At 66.5% G+C, this 20,089-nt stretch overlaps 3 protein-coding genes across 3 annotated transcripts; 2 read left to right on the top strand and 1 right to left on the bottom strand.

Moving 5' to 3' along the window:
• The first annotated feature begins 29 nt into the window (after positions 1-29).
• On the top strand, positions 30-10,405 carry CHLRE_06g270850v5 (uncharacterized protein). Its single transcript, XM_043062939.1, has 15 exons — positions 30-231; positions 436-731; positions 944-1,781; positions 2,109-2,629; positions 2,823-3,750; positions 3,974-4,155; positions 4,478-4,751; positions 5,150-5,293; positions 5,598-5,741; positions 6,216-6,399; positions 6,656-6,912; positions 7,308-7,391; positions 7,685-7,810; positions 8,240-8,816; positions 9,009-10,405. Exons 1-15 carry the CDS (start codon positions 145-147, stop codon positions 10,028-10,030), a joined length of 5,664 nt encoding a protein of 1,887 aa, XP_042923645.1. The 5' UTR covers positions 30-144; the 3' UTR covers positions 10,031-10,405.
• Positions 10,406-10,407: 2 nt separating this feature from the next.
• Positions 10,408-14,264, bottom strand: CHLRE_06g270800v5 (uncharacterized protein). The gene is made up of 8 exons (XM_043062938.1): positions 14,064-14,264; positions 13,708-13,810; positions 13,317-13,423; positions 12,958-13,042; positions 12,695-12,762; positions 12,315-12,486; positions 11,723-11,986; positions 10,408-11,419 (listed from the first exon to the last, which is right to left on the bottom strand). Exons 1-8 carry the CDS (start codon positions 14,157-14,159, stop codon positions 10,917-10,919), a joined length of 1,398 nt encoding a protein of 465 aa, XP_042923644.1. The 5' UTR covers positions 14,160-14,264; the 3' UTR covers positions 10,408-10,916.
• Positions 14,265-14,411: 147 nt separating this feature from the next.
• CHLRE_06g270750v5 (uncharacterized protein) lies at positions 14,412-20,085 on the top strand. Its single transcript, XM_043062937.1, has 11 exons — positions 14,412-14,693; positions 14,763-14,941; positions 15,506-15,701; positions 15,934-16,095; positions 16,369-16,524; positions 16,800-16,935; positions 17,122-17,225; positions 17,385-17,553; positions 17,721-18,671; positions 18,842-19,140; positions 19,349-20,085. Exons 1-11 carry the CDS (start codon positions 14,634-14,636, stop codon positions 19,598-19,600), a joined length of 2,664 nt encoding a protein of 887 aa, XP_042923643.1. The 5' UTR covers positions 14,412-14,633; the 3' UTR covers positions 19,601-20,085.
• The last annotated feature ends 4 nt before the right edge of the window (positions 20,086-20,089 follow it).

The raw sequence follows: 20,089 nt of genomic DNA, 5'->3' as shown, positions 1-20,089 counted from the left end.
CCTAGTGTTAGAACAATACTGGGCAACTAGTACTTTGGAAGATTACTCGCAATGATGAGGTGGGCTGGGCGCAGCACGCGAGGCAGGCCTTGACACCGGTGGCCCCGTTTATGCGCCACGAGCTGCCTAACTATCGCCTTGAGAATGGACCTTGATGTTGAGCTGGGCCTTGCGGAGCTTGGCGTCACGGCCAAGAATGCGAACGCGGTGGAGGAGCAGATTATTCAAGAGGTGCGCCTGATTTGGGCTAGACATGCTCGTAAATGTCTCTTAGCTTTAATGTTGGACCAATGGCGGCTGCGGGGCGCGGCGGGTGACCGGGCGGCAGTCACGGAAGCTTCGCAACGCCACACACGGCCCTCGGCCTGGGCCCCGGGGCAGTGCAAACAACCGCCCCGCCCCATCACTTAACATGTGCGTTTTTGCACGCTTCAGGCGCTTGAAGAGACCGGGAACGGAGCGCCGGACGATGGGCCAGCGGCAGGCGAGTTCACAGGCGGTCCCGCTTCCGCCGCCGCAGCTGCTAATGCCCAGGACGGTGAGCAGCAGCTGCAGCTGCAGCTGCAGCAGCGGCGGCGTGAGCGGCAGCGCGTTGCATCGCAGCTGGCCACGGTGGCGGCGGAGATTGGCACCATGAGCGCAGCGCTGGCCACAGCGGAGGAGGAGGCACAGGAGGCAGCCGCGGAGGCGACGGAGCCGAAGACGGCGGGCGCGGTGCCGGCGGGCGCAACGTGAGTGCTACCATACCCGGTGTTCTTGCACGACCACAGGCACTTGCACACGCATTAGCAGTAGCACGCGGTAGGGACTTCAAATGCTTACGCTTGCACTGCCACCTGGCATGGTATTATTAAGGACACACACGCGTGCCGCTGTCTTTGCGCAACGTTTTCCTTGTGCTCTTTAACACGCGTGCCGCTGCTTGTGATCATCCACCGCATAGGTCGTTGCAGGTGGCGCTGATGCGGGACCGACTGGCAGGGCTGCGGGCGGAGCAGCAGCGGCTGGCGGCAGAGGCAGCGCAGCTGGCTTCAGGCGGTGGCGTCGGAGGCGGAAATGGGGGTGCAGCTGGGGAGTCAGGCGATGGTGGTGCGGGCGCGGCGGCGGCTGGGAGGAGCCGTCCGCGGAGCTTCGGTGCCGCCGCTATGGCCAGGCACGGAGCTACTGGCAAGGCGGCGGGCGCTGCCGCCGCCGGCAAGCCGCCGGCAGCAGGTGGCGGCGGCACTGCGGCGGCGGCGCCGCGGCAGGCGGGCGGGAAGAAGCCGCAGCAGGAGCCTATGCACCTGCAGCAGAGTAAGCGGGCGCGCACGGAGGTCGCACCAGTCACACGGCTGACGGCTGATGAGGACGACCTGTTTGGCGACGACGACGACGACAGCGGCGCCGCTGGCAGCGCAGGCGCCGGCAGCGCTCGCCTAGAGCTGGTGGAAACAGAAAAGGACCGGCTGATTCGCCTTGGGCTGCTTACTCCCTTTGACCGGCTCGCCGGCTATGAGCGGAAGAAGGTAAGCACGCAGCCCGCCGGGGCCGCCGGGGCCGGCGGAGCCGGCGGCGGCGGCGATGTCGCCGCCACCGGCGCCAAGCTGCCGTTTCAGCGCACTGGCGAGGGCGCTCTGCGGCACCTGGGTCGCGCGGCGTTGAGCGAGCAGGAGGCGGCGGCGGTGACGCGCAGTGGGCGGCGGGTGGGGGAGTACCTGGCGGAGGCGGGGCGGCAGGCGCTGGAGGCGAGGGAGGCGCGGCCGCGGGCCAAGTTCTTGGAGCCAGACCAGCTGCCGCAGCAGGTGTGCGTGTGTGTGTGTGTGTGTGTGTGTGTGTGTGTGTGTGTGTGTGTGCGTGTGCGTGTGTGTGTGTGTGTGTGTGTGTGTGTGTGTGTGTGTGTGTGTGTGTTGAGGGGAAGTATGAACGCGCGTGGCCGTGCCAACAAGGAGGCGGAGCGGGCGGGCCGGCGGGCCGGCGGGAGGGGAGGGGACTGCTATGCTGTGTACAGAAACATCAGGGTGCAAGGTTGGACTCATGGCCCGGGCTCTGCTGCCCTCGGCATGTCGACCTGTCCGATTGCCTCGCCGCCACTTTGCCACCACCTCCTTTTCCGCTCCTGCTGCCCACAGGAGCGGGACGTGCGCAAGGTGCCTGCACACTTCTGGCACCAGGCCGCCTCCGCCCGCAAGGCCGGCGCCAGCAGCAAGCTGCGGCGCAAGCGCACACTGCCGCGCGCCCGGCCGGGCCGCGCTGGGGGCGGCGGCGATGGCTTGCGCAAGGCCGCCGCGGCGGGCGCGGCTGCCGGTTCCGGCGAGGCGGAAGAGGAGGAGAGTGAAGGGAGCAGCGGGCAGGAGGAAGAGGAGGAGGATGCGGAAGGGGAGGAGCACCAGGCTGTGGCGGCGGAGCGGCGGAGGGGTGGTAGCCGCCGCCGGCACAGCGGCGGCCGCCTGGCAGGGGAGGAGGCGGGCCCTGCGGAGGAGGGCGAGGAAGAGGCGGAGGAAGGCGGCACAAGCCGGCAGCGGCGACGGTTGAGGGCGCGGCGGTCAACCGGCGGCAGCGGCGGCGGTGGTGATGGAGGCGGCAGCGGCGGCAGTTCCGACGCGTCTGGGGGGCCCGGGGCCGGCGAGGGCGTGGATGACCTTGCGGACAGGTGCGTCGGAGGCCCGGGAAGGAGTGAGGCTGTGAGACTGCAGTGTGTGCCGAGGAGGACGTTGAGAGCTGATGCATGAGAGCATCGGTATTTGCGAGTGGTGCATTCTGCATTCGGCACCGGTCCGATGGAACTGGGCTGGCCCTGTTGTGACTTTGCCTGTTGCGTTTGTGATCCATCCTCTCACTCGCAGTGACTACACGGAAGGCAGCGACGCACTCGACTCGGACGCGGCCGAAGACGACGACATTGTCATGAGCGACGACGAGGAGGAGGTAGAGGAGGAGGAGGAGGACGCGGGGCTGTCAGGCCTGGAAGACGAAGACGAAGATGAAATGGCGGGCGGCGCAGGCAGCAGCGGCGGCGCGCGGCGGCGGAAAGGCAGGAAGAAGGGGAAAACGCAGAAGGGCGGCAAGGGCGCCGCGGCGGCGGCGGCGGCGGCGGCCGCCGCAGCAGCGGGAGTGGATGAAGATCTGTACGATGACGTGGATGAGCAGTTTTATATTGACCGGGTGCGCAGGGCGGCGGCAGCGGAAGCAGAGGCGCGGCGGGCAGAGGCGCTTGCAAAGCAGAAGCCGCGGCGCGGCAAGCAGCCGCAGCAGCAACGCCGGCGGCGGCGCAGCGCCAGCGCTGGCGCTGGCGGCGACGCAGAAGGCAACGGCGCCGCCGCGTGCGGTCGTGCTGGCGGCAGAGGTAGTGAAGGCGGCGGCGGCGGAGGTGATGGTGGCTTGGGCAACGGCGGCAGCAGGGAGTTAGGGATGCTGCCGCACTGCGGCGCCTACGGCTCAGAGGGAGGCCCGGTCGTCGGCAGCGGCGTCGGCGGCCTGGGTGCGGCGAAGGCCGCGGAGGCTGCGGAGCAGCAACATGTTCAGCAGGAGGGCGCGGCGGCGGAGGCGGCTGCTGCTGCCGAGGCGGCGGCGGCGGAGGCCGAGGAAGCCGAAGAGGCGGCGGAAGCCGAAGAGGCGGACGTGGTGTTTGAGGGCGGCTTCCGCGTGCCTGCGCGGCTGTACGGGCGGCTGTTCGACTACCAGCGCACGGCAGTCAAGTGGCTGTGGGAGCTGCACGTGCAGGGCGCGGGGGGCATACTGGGGGACGAGATGGGGCTGGGCAAGACCGTGCAGGTGCGGCTGGGGCGGGCGGGGGAGAGGTGAAGGGGGGGAGGGGGGAGGAGGCCGGGACGGGGCAAGGAGCAGGGGGGAGGGGGACAGCCTGGGTAAACCCAACGCGGTCCAGACGGAATGCATGTTCCGTTGTGTGCCGTGCCCTTCTCCACGCCGCACACATTCACACACACACGTTTTCCCTCCTCACATATGATCCTGCGCCTTGTGCTTTCTTCCACAGATGATCGCCTACCTGGCCGGCCTGCACGCCAGCGGTCTGTACCGGCCCTCGCTCATCGTGTGCCCCGCCACCGTGCTGCGCCAGTGGATGCGCGAGCTGCGCACCTGGGCGCCGGCGCTGCGTGTGGTGCTGCTGCACGAGAGCGGCCGCAACCCGCCCAGTGGCTTGCTGAGGCCGGACAGGTGCGGGGCGGCGGGGGGAGGCGGGGGGAGGCGGGGAAAGGGCGCGGCAGGGGGCGTGTGGGGGCCGCAGGTGCACGTGCTTTGGGACAGGTGCTGGGTTGCTGGGTTGGTGGATCGGAAGGGAAGGGGAATGGGGTTTGCGTTGGCACTAGCTGGGGTGCACCCTGGTCCGACCGATACCTTGCCGGGCGACAACCACGTGCGCGCACACACACACACACACACACACACACACACACACACACACACACACGCACACACGCACAATGTTAATTGCTTGCATGACACACCCACATCCACGCGCGCGCGCACACGCGCACAGGGCGGGCGTGCTGGAGGCGGCGCTGAGCCCCTGCCCGGCAGGCCTGGAGCCCCTCCTCGGCAGCAGCAGCCGCACCAGCCCCACACCCGGCGCCCCCGGCTCCGGCTCCGGCTCCGGCGCCTCCGTCTCCTACCCGGGAGTGGTGCTGACGACGTACGACCAGCTGCGCCTGCACCGTGACCTGCTGCTGCGCGTGCGGTGGGGCGTGGCGGTGCTGGACGAGGGGCACAAGATCCGCAACCCGGATTCGGAGATCACCCTGGTGTGCAAGCAGGTGGGCGGCGGCGGCGTGTCGTGTGTGCTGTATTTTGTGCGTGTGCAGTACTAGCACACAAGGAGGACTGGTGGTGTGTATGACCGCCTCCTCGGCCTCATCATACCGTCCCCATCCAACCGTACATCCTCCACCCAACGACCCCCCACACACACAGCTGCCCGCACGTTATGCGCTTGTGCGATTCAAAGCCGCATGCCACGCCTCCTCCCCCCCTGGACGCCGGCACTTCATACTTGTGATCGTATCACTCCGTCCTTCACATGAACGGCTACCCCTCCCCCCAACATCCTTGCAACCCCCCAACAACGTGTCTGCTATACTACTGTTCCTGGCTACGCCTTCACTTCCTAAGTAATCATGAACGGTTACCCCGCACCCCCTCCCACCCCCTGCAGCTGCACACGGTGCACCGGCTGATCATGAGCGGCAGTCCCATCCAGAACCGGCTGTCCGAGCTGTGGAGCCTGTTCGACTTCATCTTCCCCGGCAAGCTGGGCACACTGCCCGTGTTCCAGGCGCAGTTCGCGGTGCCCATACAGGTGGGGGAGCCGGTGGGGTGGGTGGGTGGTGGCACTGGGAGGCGGGCGGGCGAATGGGACGAGTGGCGAGCGGGTGGGTGGGGGGGAGGGGGGGCAAGGTGGCGGGTTCGGGGGGGGGGGCGGTGGGATTTTGGGATTCGGGGAGGAGTTGGTGAGTTTGTCCAGGTACCGCTCCTTCCAGCCCTGCTCCGCCATTCCTCAACATCCCTAAACACTCCCTGCGCAGTCCGTCTTGGCCCCTCAAACCGTCGCCGCCCACCCCACCCAACCCTACCCGACCCCGCCCCCCTCCACACCCCCACAGGTGGGCGGCTACGCCAACGCCAGCAGCCTGCAGGTGACCACCGCCTATAAGTGCGCCGTGGTGCTGCGCGACCTCATCGCGCCCTACCTGCTGCGGCGGCGCAAGGCCGACGTGGCAGCGCAGCTGCCCGCCAAGACGGAGCAGGTGCGCGGCGGCGGCGGCGGCGGCGGCGGCAGAGCGGGTGTGGCACATGTACACGAGCTTGGAGGCGGGCGCAATTATGGTCGGGGGTGTGTGGTGATTTGGCGTGCGGTGCGATCGCTTGCGTGCTGCTGATCAGCTGGTGTATAGGGCCAGCCGATGGAGCCATGGGTGACCGCGTGAAATGGTGTGCACGGAACCCTTCAGGGCGGGCGCCCCTGCCATTTCCAGCACCACCATCCCCAACTCCCAACACCTCCACCGCCCCCGACACCCGCCCTCCGCCCCATCACCACCACTACCACACACATACACCCACCACACACATACACCCACCACACACACACACACACACACACATCACACACACACACACACACATCACACACACACACACATCACACACACCTCACCAACACCAACACCACCATCACCATCACCACCGCCACCACACACACACACACACACACACCGCAGGTGCTGTTCTGCACGCTGGTGAGCGAGCAGCTGGAGCTGTACCGCTCCTACCTGGCGTCCAAGGAGGTGGGCGAGATCCTGGAGGGCAGCCGGCGGGCGCTGTGCGGCATCGACATCCTGCGCAAGGTGTGCAACCACCCAGACCTGCTGGAGAGGCTGTCGGCGCAGGACGCCGAGGACTATGGTGAGAGGCGCCGCTGGTTTGCATTTGTGCGTGTGTGCTGTTGGTTGCGCAAGGGAGCGTGCAATGCTGCACACGGACCGCGTGTGCAATGCGTGTGTGTGTGCACATTGCTCCGCGACTGACTGTGAGGCGGGTCGTTAGGTTGCATGGGTGTAGGCTGCCAGACCTGACCCAGTGACCCTCCCCCAGATACCGATTTCCTGGACTCTCATTGTAACCGGTACCCTATCTCCACGTCTCTCACCCGCGCCCTCAGGCAACCCCGCTCGCTCCGGCAAACTGCGCGTGGCCGAGCGCGTGCTGGACTCGTGGCGGGCCGCTGGGCACAAGGCACTGCTGTTCTGCCAGACGCAGCAGATGCTCGACATATTCGAGAAGCTGGCCCGCAGCAAGAAGTCACCGGCGTGGAGCTACCACCGCATGGACGGCGGCACGCCGGTGGCCTCGCGCTCGCGGCTGATTGACGACTTCAACAACAACCCAGACGTGTTCCTGTTCCTGCTCACAACCAAGGTGGGAGTCTTGAATCTTTACATATGACATACAATATTGATGATTATTATTGGGTCAGGTTGCGGTAGATGTGGTAGCAGTGCGGCTCGTGGAGGGAGGGAGCGAGTGGTGGAGGGAGGGAGGTTTATGCTGCGGGCACCGCCGTTGGCAGAAAGTGCATGTCCGTTTGTGCATGTCCACGATGCTTGCTCAGCTGTAAAGCTTTGCGGCTGGTTGCGTTGCATGCATCCACTTTGCACGCCGTGTCAGTGCATCATGCGCGTCAACCCGCGTAATGAAAACGGCTCAGCTCTTGCTCTTGAAGGGCGGGAGGAGGCATGTCGCATGTGGCATGAGGGCCCCCGCCTCCTGCCTCCTGAACACGTGTGGGCCGTGCTCCTCTGCCGGCGGTGCAGGTGGGCGGGCTGGGCGTGAACCTGACGGGCGCCACACGCGTCATGCTGTACGACCCGGACTGGAACCCCTCCACGGACATACAGGTGCGGGCGGGGTGAGGGCACACGGGTATGACGCCGGTCTGGGAGAGGGGTTAGGGGAGCATCGGGAGTTAGCGATGATGGGGTGCAGATGCGGCGGTAGGGCTTGAAAACGCACGCAGAGGCCGTAAAGGCAAACAGATGAACACGTGTATCACCATGCCAGGCCGCCTTCCTTTTGTGTCACCAAACTGTGCTGGAGGGCGGCGCTCGCACCCACCCACTGCCACCTGCTCACCCGCTCACCTGCTTCCACCACCATAACCACAACCGGTGGCACCCATGCGGCACCACAGGCCCGGGAGCGCGCCTGGCGCATCGGCCAGTCGCAGCCCGTGACCATCTACCGCCTCATCACCGCTGGCACCATAGAGGAGAAGGTCTACCACCGCCAGATCTACAAGAACTTCCTCACAAACAAGGTGGGGTTGTAGATACCAGCCGCCGTACCCCCCTGGCCCTCGTGTGGCCCCATGCCGATCGTGCTCGCCTCTATGTTGTGGCCCGCTGACTGCTTCCGTCCTCTCTCTGGGGTGGGTGGGGGGCTGTCGGGGGCAGTGAAAGGCGGCGAGGGTGAAGTGTTTGCCATGTCCCCGCACTAGCAGGTGTGGAGGCTATGCAACCGTGCGCCCCTGCACGAGACCGCCATCGCCTGACCCGCCATCACGCCAGGCCTTTAACCAACGCCACTAACCACACTGCCTCTCTAACCAAACTGCTTCTCATCATGTGCCCTGCTGTTGCTGCTGTTGCTGCTGTTGCTGCTGTTGCGGCTGCTGCTGCTGCTGCTGCTGCTGCTGCTGCTGCTGCTGCTGCTGCTGCTGCTGCTGCTGCCGGGCGGTTGCAAACAGGTGCTTCGTGACCCACGACAGAAGCGCTTCTTCACCGCCCGTGACATCTCTGAGCTCTTCACACTGGGGCCCGAGTACAAGAAGGGCGCGGCGGCGGCGGCGGCCGGTGGTGGCAGCGGCGCTGGCGGCGACACCGAGACGGCACGCATATTCGGCTCGGCGCTTGACGCGCAAGAGCTGGCGGAGGCGGTGCGGCAGCAGGCGGAGGGCGGGGCGGGGGCCGCGGGAGGCAGCGGCAGTGGCGGGAGAGGAGCAGGAGGAGGAGGAGGCGCAGGCGGTGCGGGGTGGCTGTCGTCAACGGCGGCGGCGGCGGCCGCGCTTCGGCGGCGCGGCGAGCGGCCGAACGGCGAGGAGGCCGCGGCCGGCGGCGGGGCAGGAGCGGAGGAGGACGAGCTGGGGCAGGACGGAGAGGGCGGCGAGGAGGGCGGGGAGGGGCGGCGCGGTAAGAAGCGGAAGAAGGGCGCTGCCAATGGCGTGGCGGCTGCGGAGCAGCCGGCGGCCGCGGCGGCCGCCAGTAAGCCTGCGGAGGAGCAAGATGAGAGCCGCGTGCTTCGAGACCTGTTCGATGGCGGCGCAGGTGCGTGTGTGGTGGCGCTTCATGTGTTTTGGCGGAGAAGAGCAGCTCCGTCCACAGCAGCTTCCCTGACAACACACATGTGACATACACACACACACTCACGCACAGTAACTCCGACGCCGTCTGGGCCGGCTTCGTTTTGTTGTTATTTTTAACTCTCACACACATGAACCCACCTTGCCGGCCGCACAGGCCTGCGCGGCCTGGTGGACCACAGCCGCATCGAGTCCGCCAACGACCCCGAGCTCATCACCCTGCACGCGGAGGCGCAGCGGGTGGCGGCGCGCGCCGCAGAGGCACTGCGGCGCAGCCGCGCAGCCTGCGCCGTGGCGCCCATCTCCACGCCCACCTGGACGGGGCGGCACGGGCACGCGGGCGCGCCGGCGGGCCAGCAGCAGGCGCAGCAGGCGCAGCCGCAGCGGCGGTTTGGGAACGTGACCAACAGCCGCATGCGGCTGGGGGGCGGGGCGGGAGGAGCGGGAGGAGCAGGAGCGGGGGCAGGAGGCAGCGGACCGGGTGGGTCGGGAAGTGTGCCCGGCGGCGCGCAGCCGTTCAGCGGTGCGGTGGCGGGCGTACAGGGCCTGGCAGCAGGCCGCCGCATGGGCGGCGGCGGCGGCGGGGGTGCTGGCGGTGGGGTTGCTGGTGGCGCGCCCTCCTCCGCGTCGCTTCTGTCGCAGATGCGCAGTCGGCAGCAGGCGCTGCAGGGCGCGGCTGCGGAGGCCAGCAGCCGTGGCGTGCGCGGCAGCGGAGGCGGGGGCAGCGGAGGCGGCAGCGCCGCCGCCGCCGCCGTGGAACCGGCGGAGGCGCTGGCGGCAGAGGTGGTGACCTTTTTGGATTCACGCGGCGGGGTGGTGGGAAGTGAGGTGCTGGTGGAGGCGTTCCGGCAGACGGTGCCGCCGGCTCAGATGCCGCTGTTTAAGCAGGTGCTGAGGCAGGTGGCGGGGCTGCGGCGGCGGGCGGCAGGCGGCGAGTGGGTGCTGAAGAAGGAGTTCAGGACTGCTGCGCCGGAGGCGGCGGCGGCGGGGGGGCTGCAGGAGGGGCGGCAGGGCGGCGGGGAGGCAGGAGCAGCAGCCGCGGGAGCAGGGGGAAGCAGTGATGGTGGTGGTGCTGGAAGTGGGGCAGGAGGTGCAGGGGATGCAGGAGGCAGTGGCGCGGCAGCGGGCGCGGCCAGCGGGGGAGGCAGCGATGCATATGATTTCATTGATTTGACCTAGATTACTGTTGTTGTCTGGAGTTGGCGCGTGGCAGTGTAAGACAGCTGGTGCGTACGGATGGCAGGAGTGGTGGCGGGCGCCTGCCGTGAACAGGCAAGGGGACTGGTGTGTGTGCGCGTGGGTTCAGGTCAGACTTCGAAGCGGGAAGCAGGTAGGAGTGCGCAGCAGGTGTTAAGTTTGCAGGCAGGCAGGCAGGCAGGCGGGTACTGTTATCGACGTGCTTGAAGAACGCAACACAAGCAAGCAAGCGATTACTATGGTAGGCTTTGCGTGTTAGGAGGGGGCGTTGCTTGAGCGTCTATCGAGGAGGAACGTGGTGGCGGGGTGCAGGTGCATTGTTTGGGGCGGTCTGGGCGGCTGCGCCCGTACCATGGGTCCAGTGTGAGGGCCGCGAGCAGGCCATGTTCAACATCACTCGCGCATGCTTCCGCTCTGCTGCAATTGTCCAGTGGTCCCGTTCGGACTTGCTCGTGCCTTCATACAAAGCAGCCACCATGACATCCGCAAAGCACCCAAGCACGGACTGTCAGCACTCAGCACGGACTGTGCTGCCCTTTGGACCCTCAGTCTTGGCCTCAGCCACATCCCGCGTGCAATCCAGCCACATGGGCACGTTCATCAGGTCGCGCCAATGTAAATACCGCAAACTCTAAAAGCAAATGGATTGAATTCAGTTTGTTATGTACGGGGCACGCCAGCGCCTGCCCCACGCTGCCTCCTGCTTGAAGACTTCCCGCCTGCCTGCGTATCTACCTGCCTGCCTACCTACGGACCCAAGAAGCGATGGTGCGGTTCCAGCACCCCATCCTGCTCTATTGCCTACATGTCTGTCTGCTAAGCGCCAAGCGTCCATGTCACGGCATGACGCACCACATCGCCACGTCCCTCACATCCCTAACGTCCCACTGCGCACGCTGCCTGCCGCTGAGCCCGTTCTAGACAGCCCCGGGGCCGCCGGCAGCGCACTTCCCGCCTCCCCCCACCCCACATTCCGCGCTGGCAACTGGTCCGCCAGCCCCTGCACCCCCGTCCCAGCCGGTGACGCCGACGCCGTTGACGCCGCAGGCGCAGCGCGCGCCGTCCGCATCCCCGTCGCCGCCAGGCGCGACGTCGCGCCCAGCCCGCCGCCGCCGCTCACGCCCGCGCCACCGCCGGACCGCCCCGCGTCTTTCAGCGTCAGCGCCGGCGGCTGCGTCTGCAACATGCGCGGCCAGATGCCGCCGCGCGTGCCCTCCAACGGCGACGGCAGCAAGCGCGGGTCACTGTCCTGCAGCGGTGCGAAGCTGGGGCCCAGGAAGGTAGCGGGCTGCAGCTCAGGTACGCCGTAGCCGGCGGGCCGCAGGGCTTCCGCGGGCACACCCGCAGTGAAGACCTCCGCAGCGCTGAAGCCTGCGGTGAAGTGGCAGGCAAGGCCACAGGTTGGGGCGCAGGCTTGAGGAACCGGCGCACGGAGTGAAGCTCGCAGCCAGCCTGTCTTCGGGTACAGCTCCATCCCACATTCCCACACCGCCCCGGCCCCCGGCCTCCCACCCCCACCCATGCTTGTTGCTCACCACCCAGTGCACCTCCTCTACCACCCTCGGTCCCACGCCTGCGCTGACCCTGCCTCAACTTCCAAGCCCACCCTTCCTCCCACCCACCCACCCACCCACCCATCCTCCCACCGTGCCACCCGCCCCGCCCGCCACGCACCCGCCTGCCGTAGGTCCCAGGCGTTGTCCAGCCCCGCCGCCACCAGCTCCGTGGCGCTGTAACCCGCCGCCCGCAGCCGCTGCACGCCCCGGAACCCCTGCAGCCCCGCTGGCAGGCCGCCCACGCCGCCGCCGCGGCTGCAGCCCGCCACCACCTCCGCCGCAGACAGGCCGGCGGCGCGCAGGCGGGCGGGGTCGTGGTTGGACACCTCACACACGTCCTCGTGGGAGAAGCCCGCGCGCAGCAAGTCGCCCTCCCGGTAGCCTGCAAATGGCGCAGTTGGCGATAGAGGGTTGGAGGAGAGCCGGAGAAAGTCGGGGGACTGGATGCTAGACGCCACGGCCTCCCACTCCGACGACGCGCAGGCGTCCGTATACCTGCTGCGCTGTTGTTACGTGCCGAGCCCCCGCTTCGAAGTGCGCCAACCGCTGCGCATGCGGACCGCCTCCCTGCCAGGCCCATCCCGCGGCACCCATCATCCCGCCCGCCAACACCCCCTGCCGCTCCCAAGCCCCGACGTCCTCCGAACTCCCACTGTCAGCCACATCCCCATCCCCATCCCCATCCCCAGCCCCGCCGCCGCCTCGCTCACCCAGCTCCAGCAGCTGCCTGGCGCCCACGCCCTTGTCCCTCACGGCCGCCAGTCCCAGTGCGGGGGCGGCCAGCGCGCGGTCCACCACGGCGTACTCGTGCGCCGCCGCCGCCGCCCACAGCGCGTTCTTCACGTTGAGCTGGTTCAGGTTCATGCCGTCGGTGGGGAAGACCTGGGAGCAGACGTGACGTGACGTGGCATGGTGGTGGTGGTGGTGTGGTGGTGGTGGTGGTGGTCTAAGCAGTTTAGCTGGTTTCAATCTCGCTTTGGAGGCCCTGTGTCCCTACTCCCTCCCTCCCTCCCTCCCTCCCTCCCTCCCTCCCTCCCTCCCTCCCTCCCTCCCTCCCTCCCTGCCCTGTCCTCCTTCCGCTCCCCCGCACCTTCTTGTTGGCAGTGGCCATGATGTTCCTCAGGGTGCACAGCTCAGAGGGGCTCAGCATCTCCGTGCCTGCGCGCACACACACACAGCCGCGGAGGAGCAACAGCAGCTCAGCCAGTTTAGCACCCAATCACGGTCGCCGATAAGATGATCCATAAGACCTACCCGTCTCCGGCCTCCAACCCAGGGCCCCAGTGCTCCCACACGTTTCTCCCCACGCACCCCTGCCCACGCACGCCCCTAGTGCCCCTCCCCGCCACACACCTCGGTACATGTCCTCCAGGTTGACCCGCTTGTTCTTGTTGACCAGCTCGTCCATGGCTGACATCATGTTTGACCACGCCTCAGCCTGGGCGGTTGTCGGGAGGATGACACCATATTGCGGTGCATGGCGAGGTGTTTGCGGTGCCGACAGTACCGCGCTCTACACTGCGTGGCTGTACCCAAGACCCTGCTATCAGTGCGATTGCAACCCATCCAGACATGCTAGCTGCGGGGCGCTGCAAGATTCCGTCGCACACGTTGACGTAAGGCCGCCACATGACCGCCCTGGGAATCAGGGCCAGCCAGCCCTGCCCGTGCGGTTCCTTCAGTACCCGCCCCTTTCCAGAAGCCAAGCTCACCACGGGCGTCTTTGGCGCCTTCTTCTTCCCATCCTTGCCGGCCGGCTCCTTCTTCTTAGCCTCCTTCTTCTTGCCCTTCTTTTTACCCCCAGCTTTTGCGGCAGCGGCTGCGCGGTGTGGTGAAGGCAGGATGGCATGTTCGGCGGCACCGGGCGGGCGTTCGGGCAGCCACGCGCCTGTTGCCGACGCCTCCTAGCCCCTATGTAAGTAGGAGCCCGGACGGCACGCGCGCTACGGCACCTTGGACCCCGAGGGCAGGTAGCCCCAGGATATATGCACTGCCTCAAGCCCTCAACAGGGGGCCCTGGAGGTGCACGGCGCTTGTGTCTCGGCACGCTGCCTGGGCGACTGGGTGTTCACCTGGTGGGTGCAGCACGCGCTTCACGCCTACCTGCTCGCGCGGCATCCAGCTCTGCCTGGCGCGCTGTCGTCCATTCCGCTATAAACTTTCGCAACGCGGTGGTGATAACGCCCGCGCGCTTCAAGAGCCGCTCCTGCACGTCGTAAGGGCGGGGGGGAGGAGGATTCAGGATTGTAAGGGGGGGTTGACTGCGCGGGTGCACAAGGTGCAATCACGCGGGGCCCAAAGCTCGGTACGCCGCTGTAACAATAAACAATAGGCCAATAGCCATGTGCGCGGGGGAACTCGCAGTGTGGGCTCGAAGGCTGGCATTTGGCATGCGACAGCCACGCCTTAATAGGCTTGTTACATAAGCTATATAGCTAGAAGCATCATTTGAAGCTCACAAGCTGGGCTCTGCGGGCCTCCTCCTTGGCCAAGCGCTCCTTTATTAACTGTGCTGGGTCCGGGGGAGCCTCAACAGCCACAGTCTCTGCTTGCATTGTCAACAATACATCAGAGTCTATTTGAAATAACCGAACACTGAATTCATGAGCTTGCTCTGGACCCGGTGCGCCCTGCTTGCAACGCGTACGCTGTAGAATCAGTGTTAATGCTACGCTCAGGATGAAGAAGTAAAAACATATGGATGTGCCTCCATTTGATAAGCTCGGCAAGAATCCATGCGTCCATCGTGCCTCGTCGTCGGGCAAAAAGCCCTGGTGTCCTGCCTCCGCATGTGCAAAATTGTAGAAGAAAACCTACGGTATACATCAGCCTGCCCACGTTTATTACCCACGGCCTGGAAGAAGCAGTTCTTGGGCCCCAGTTTGACTTTTGGCCCTTCTTCTCGTAGTTTCGGCTGTCTGCTTCTTTAGCTGCTCCGTTCTCGCATCAACTTGTAAGAGTAGATATAACAGGCCCCCGTTGAGGGGGCTCGGAGCCAGGAGAGCCCCCGATTCAGCGCAAGCTGTGAAATGGCTGAAGCACCGATTCCGTTCCCCGCGGACTTGCGGACGGTGCGGCCTTCAGTGGATGTAAGTCAAGGCTGGTAAAAGGTGCGCCGGCTTACCTGCCCAGCTCACCAGACCCGATGCTTGACGCAGGCGTACCTCTCTAGCAAGCTGCGGCAGTTTGGCGGGATCCTAGCGCGTCAGGTCAATCCAGGACTGAATGGAGACCAGATCCGGCACGCCATCGACCACGCTATGGCGTATATGATGCAGCAGGACGCAGCGGCCGCGCCCCAGCGGTCGTTGCGCCTGGTTATCCGGCACGACTGCCAGTGAGTTTGTTGCTTGCTGGCTGAGCACATCCAGGGAGTCCCTGGCAGGCCGCGGGGATGGATATGAGGCAGGATAAGGCGTGCCAGCGGCGGGGGACGCAGCTGGAAGGGGGGCGGCGGCTGCGGCAATACACACCCGGGCGCGAACGCAACGCTCGTACTCGCAACTACCGAGCCTCCCTGGTTTCAGCGCTTGGCACTGAGAGCGGACTCTGTGGTCTGGGAAAAGCTTAAGGAGGCCTGTGGTTATGGCTTGGGGTCTAAGCGAGTTCCTGCCGCAGACTGCACAACAGATATGCGCCAGACGCCCTTGCCAGGGGTGTACGAACATGGCGGCAAACAACCTGGGTGCCGTGTCCCTGGCCACTTGACACCAAAGGCGCGCGCTGCAAGCAGACCAATTGTGCCAAAGCGCGTCCGCATCCAAGCGCAGCCGTAGCCCGCCGCTGCCGCCGCCGCCTTGCTGCCTCCTTTGGCCCAACGGCACCCATGCACGCACGCCGCACCTACCCACCCACCCACGCACGCCCGTCGCACCTACCCACCCACCCACGCACGCCGCAGGTCCACCGGCTGCGGCGACACCAACTGCATCCTGTGCCAGTACAACCCCAGCCGGCTGTGCACGCGCAACGTGAAGCAGAAGTACCTGATCGACGACCACCTGAAGGCCAAGTGCAGCGCGCCGCTGCGGGTGGAGCTGGTGGACGACCAGGGCAACTGCCACACGGAGGGCCTGCCGCAGGGCGTGCAGCTCGAGGTGCGCGGGAGGAGGGTGATGGAGGGCGGTGCTGGAGCGGAACGGGATAAGAGGGGAGTGTATGTGTGTGGGGGGGGGCGGGGGTACGGGGGTAGTCAGGGCCAACCGGGGGTTTGGGTTTACTGGCTCTGGATGGTTGACCCGCGCTCGAAAAGGGCCCGGGGATGACTGGCAAGGGGAGGATGCGGGGTGGAAGAGCGACACAGGACCATGCCCCCCGACCCCAACCCAGATGCACGTGCTGAACGGCGAGAAGTACAAGGAGCTGTGTCCGGACAACACGCTGTTGTCCATCGGCGCCATCAAGAACTGCATCATCAGCCACCACACCAAGGCGCTGCTGCGGCGGGAGGGCATGAGCGACGACCAGCTGCGTGTGTACCTGCCGCTGGAGGTAGGTATGAGGAGGGGTGGGAGGGTGCGGCGCGCTTGGGAACATCAGGAGGCGGCTCAGACTGCTGATTGACGTTGAAGTTTTCCAGCAAACTACAGGATGGGGCGATGCACATCATGCAAGGCGGCTTGTTGCTTTACAGGAGGTTGGCCAGCCAACGCGCCGCTGGGCCCATGCATTCCTGAATACCTCGGGCTGTCGTTGTCGTTGTCGCTGCAAACCCCGCCGCCGTCCGCTCCCCACCTCCGCCTTCCTCCCCACTGCTCCGCGCAGCGCGGCGCCGCCACGCTGTCCGACCTGTCCCTCACCACCAGCAGCGAGGCGCTGCTGAGCGGCAAGGCGCCCACCTTCCGGCTGCTGGTGTGGGCGGTGGAGCCGAACGGCGAGCCGGTGCCCTACGTGACGTACGTGGTGTCGGAGAGCTTCGTGGTGAGCGCGCGCGGAGAGGCCTTTGGCGGCGCCATGGGCGGAGTCACGAAGGGGCGCGCCGCTAGGCTTGTGGGGCAGGGCGCTTGGGTCAGGGAGCGCTCAAGATGATCCCGGGAGGGGGCTGCACATGGCGTGAGATCCAGGGCGACGAAGTGTCGCTTTGGCCGGTGGCAGGGGGCGGGGCAGGCCTGCGATGCACTTCCGACATGGGTACGCACTGCACGCACAGCACTTACGGCACCTCTTGTGCTGCTGCCCTCATTACGGTACATCAGGTGGCCACCAAGCGCGTGAAGCACGCCATCAAGAGCGACATCCCGTCCGTGGGCGACCACATCTCCAAGCTGCTGCACATCGGCAAGGCCACGGTGGACAAACTGATGGACCTGCGCGCCGCCTTCCAGGAGGAGGGTGAGCGGCGCGGGGGGGGGGGGCGGGCGGGAGGGTGGCATGAGGCAGGATGTGGGTCGACGGTGCGGCTGTTGCGGTGTAGCTGGTTGGAAGCACGGGTGCTGGAAAGCTAGGTAGGTCCTACACAAACGCACACAAATAGAGGTATTAGCTTGAGCATTGCTGGTGGTTTTGCTATCATGGCAGGCTTCGACGTGAAGCTGCCAGACGCGCTGGTGCGTGTGGAGAAGGTGGGGCAGTTCCGGACGCTGGTGGAGATGAGCGAAGCCAACAACGACCTCAAGAACAAGGTGCGCGCACACATACACGGGCACTTGCACTAGAAGCAGCACTTGAAAATATGCTGCGAAGCGTTGGGGAACAACAGGCACTCACAAATAGTAGCTCGTAGTGCGTTCCAGTAATTTTAGCATTGTACGTCGTGCTCGCCATGTACGAAACTACCACAGCTGCGCCACGTGCTCAAGCTGTCGCCTGAGAAGTGGGACGAGGTGTGCCAGCACGCGCTGAGCGCAGTGGTGCCCGACTTCCGCAACCGCGTGTGGTGGTGGACGCCACTGCGCCTGGGGCTGCTGTACCAGTGCAAGAACGGAGCCATCGTGATGGAGAACCCCATCGGTGCGTCAAGAGGGATGCTCGTGGGCGACCCGTGGAGCGGTGCTGGGGGTACCGCCTGCTTGTAACGCAGGGATTCACACTTTGGGGGGCCCTCTCGCACTCTTGAGCATGGGCCCATACTCACTACGATTATCCCGGGGCCCCCCTCTCTCTCTGCTACCCCCCAGGCATTGTGCGCATCGGCGCCAGCCCCGACGGCTCCAACGCCGTGGTGTCGCTGCAGAGCCTGTCGCCCGCGGACTTCAACGCCGTGCCCAAGCTAAAGCAGCAGGCGCTGCAGAACTGGTATATGTCCAACCACCCCAACTGGGCCATCTACGACGCCCCAACCGACGACGGCACCGGCGGCCCGCCCGGCGGCCTGCCGGTGGGGACGGCCCCGCCGGCATCGATGCCGCCGCCCATGCCTGTTGGCCCCGGGGGCCCGGGCATGGCGCCGGGTCCGGGCATGCCTGGCGGCCCAGGCGGCTCGCCGCTGATGGCGCAGATGGGCGGGGCTCCCGGCATGGTGCCCGCGGGCATGGCGCCGGGCCCGGCGGGCGGCATGCCGGTCATGGCGGGCGCACCCGGCATGGCGCCGGGCTTCGGCGGCGCTGAAATGTACGGCGGTGGCGCCATGCAGTACGGCGCGCCCGACGGCAGCGCCATGCAGTACGTGCCGGCGGCGGCCGGCATGGGCGGCGGCATGGGCATTCCCGGCATGCCGATGCAGGGCCAGCACCGCGCCAGCAACTCCTCACCCTTCGCGCTGATGCAGGGCGGTGCCCCTGCACCGCAGCAGCAGCAGCAGCCGCAGGGCGTGCCAGGCGTGCCGGCCTCGGGCTCTACTGGGAACCTGTCAGCTCAGACCATGCCGCAGCAGCAGCAGGGGCCGCCGAACGCAACAGGCGGCCCGGGCGGGCCGCAGGCGCTGCCGGGGCACGTGCTGCAGGGCGGGCCCACGGCGTCGGGCGGCAGCGTTGGCAGCGCGGGCCGGTCTGCGTTCGCGGTTGACATGATGATGCACAACATTGCGGACGCGTTTCCGAAGTTTCCAGGCCAGGCGCCGCAGCAGCAGGCCGCAGCGCCGGGGCAGCAGCCACCGGGCGGCGCCGGCGCGCCGCAGCAGGGCCCCGCGGGTGAGTTCGGGTGGTTGGGGTCGTGCGGGCTAAGGCCAGTGGCGCCAGCGGCGCTTGTCTATGGGGAAGGTGATGCTCGTTGTCCTGTAACGGTGGCCTGTCAACCACGCGGCCTAGCGCATACGGTTTCTGACCTCCCGCCCTTGCCTGCTTCTGGCCTACGCGCACAGACGGCAACCCAGGCACCTCGGCCGGCGGCGCGCCCATGGGCGGCGCTCCCGGTGCCCCGCATGGCACCGGTGGCCACCACGCCCAGGGCCCTGGCTCGCTCATGTACCCGGGCGGGGTGGGCTCGCTGGGCATCCCCAGCCTGGAGATGCTCAAAACGGAGGAGCTGATGGACCGCGGCATGTCCTCACTGTTCGGGGGCGGCGGCGGCGGCGGGCTCACAGGCAACGACACCTTCCGCTCCACAGACTGGCTGCAGCAGCTGCACGGCGGTGCGGGAGCCAGCGGTGCGGGACCGCAGGTGCGTGCCGGCTCGGTGCCGGGGTTGTGGTACTCCAGGGCCTGGCGGCTTGGGTGCGGTGGCGTACAGCACGATGGCGTGCCGTGACCGCCGGCAACACCCGGGTGTGCAAGTAGCCACTGGCGGCACCACTTGTGCCCGCCCGGTCATGGACGCCTAACCCCCTCGCTGATCTTGCATGCCTCTGTGCTGTGCACTTACGCCGCAGGGCCTGGCGGGGGTCAACTCCTACACCATGATTGACGTGGGGCCGGGGGCGGGTGCGTCGGCCGGCGGCGCACTGATCGGCGGCGACGGCGGCGGTGCGCCAGGGCAGGGGCCACAGTCGGGCGGGCCGCAGGGGCAGGGGCAGGCGCAGGGCATGCCTGCCGGCCTGGACCATGAGCGGCGGTTGTCGCTTAAGCTCAATAGCATGTCGCTGGATTTGGACAAGGTGATCGCGGAGCACACTGGCTCTTAGAGTGTTAGGTGGATTGTTGTGGTCGGTACGTCGTGAGATTCGTGCCGGCACCTGCAAGCGGGGGGCGAGGCAGAGGGGCCACCTGCAGGCCAGAGAGGCACATGCGGTTGAGGGGAGGAATGTGTTGGGGAAGAAGCTCGCAGCTGATGCTGCCGGAGCCGCAATACTACTACTCGTGAACTTGGATTAGTGCTGCTTGTGTGGTTGGGTGCCTTTGAGTGGCCGTGCCTGGAGACTCGTGGTGTTGTAGCTGAGGGCCAGGGGAGGCCTCTGCCAATGAAGAGAAGACTGGTGAGCGCATGCACTGGGAACTTGGGGCCGCACGGGGCCGCTGATAGTTGTGTCCGAGGCCCAATCCTTGGATGTCGCGTCATCGCGTGACCTTGTGGAGGGTTTCTGCGTCCGTTGTGGTCTTGCTGCTTCACAATATCCAGCACTTACTTCATCAGTTGCACTGTCTGTCCACGAACACAAACGCGAACACCTTCA

The sequence above is a fragment of the Chlamydomonas reinhardtii genome, chromosome 6 (genome assembly GCF_000002595.2).
Source record: "Chlamydomonas reinhardtii strain CC-503 cw92 mt+ chromosome 6, whole genome shotgun sequence".
In the NCBI taxonomy this organism is placed as follows: Eukaryota; Viridiplantae; Chlorophyta; class Chlorophyceae; order Chlamydomonadales; family Chlamydomonadaceae; genus Chlamydomonas; species Chlamydomonas reinhardtii.
This window is presented reverse-complemented; position numbering and strand designations above follow the sequence as displayed.

Excerpts from the sequence above, each read along its gene's own strand:
- CHLRE_06g270850v5 (XM_043062939.1), top strand. The coding sequence starts at position 145 with ATGGACCTTGATGTTGAGCTGGGCCTTGCGGAGCTTGGCGTCACGGCC. Across the intron at positions 732-943 it reads GCGGTGCCGGCGGGCGCAAC|GTCGTTGCAGGTGGCGCTGA; the intron begins GTGAGTGCTACC and ends TCCACCGCATAG. Across the intron at positions 2,630-2,822 it reads GTGGATGACCTTGCGGACAG|TGACTACACGGAAGGCAGCG; the intron begins GTGCGTCGGAGG and ends TCTCACTCGCAG.
- CHLRE_06g270750v5 (XM_043062937.1), top strand. The coding sequence starts at position 14,634 with ATGGCTGAAGCACCGATTCCGTTCCCCGCGGACTTGCGGACGGTGCGG. Across the intron at positions 17,554-17,720 it reads CGTGATGGAGAACCCCATCG|GCATTGTGCGCATCGGCGCC; the intron begins GTGCGTCAAGAG and ends GCTACCCCCCAG. Across the intron at positions 19,141-19,348 it reads CCAGCGGTGCGGGACCGCAG|GGCCTGGCGGGGGTCAACTC; the intron begins GTGCGTGCCGGC and ends CTTACGCCGCAG.
- CHLRE_06g270800v5 (XM_043062938.1), bottom strand. The coding sequence starts at position 14,159 with ATGCAAGCAGAGACTGTGGCTGTTGAGGCTCCCCCGGACCCAGCACAG. Across the intron at positions 11,987-12,314 it reads CAGGCAGCTGCTGGAGCTGG|GCTACCGGGAGGGCGACTTG; the intron begins GTGAGCGAGGCG and ends CGCCATTTGCAG. Across the intron at positions 11,420-11,722 it reads CTGGGACCTACGGCAGGCGG|GCTTCAGCGCTGCGGAGGTC; the intron begins GTGCGTGGCGGG and ends ACTTCACCGCAG.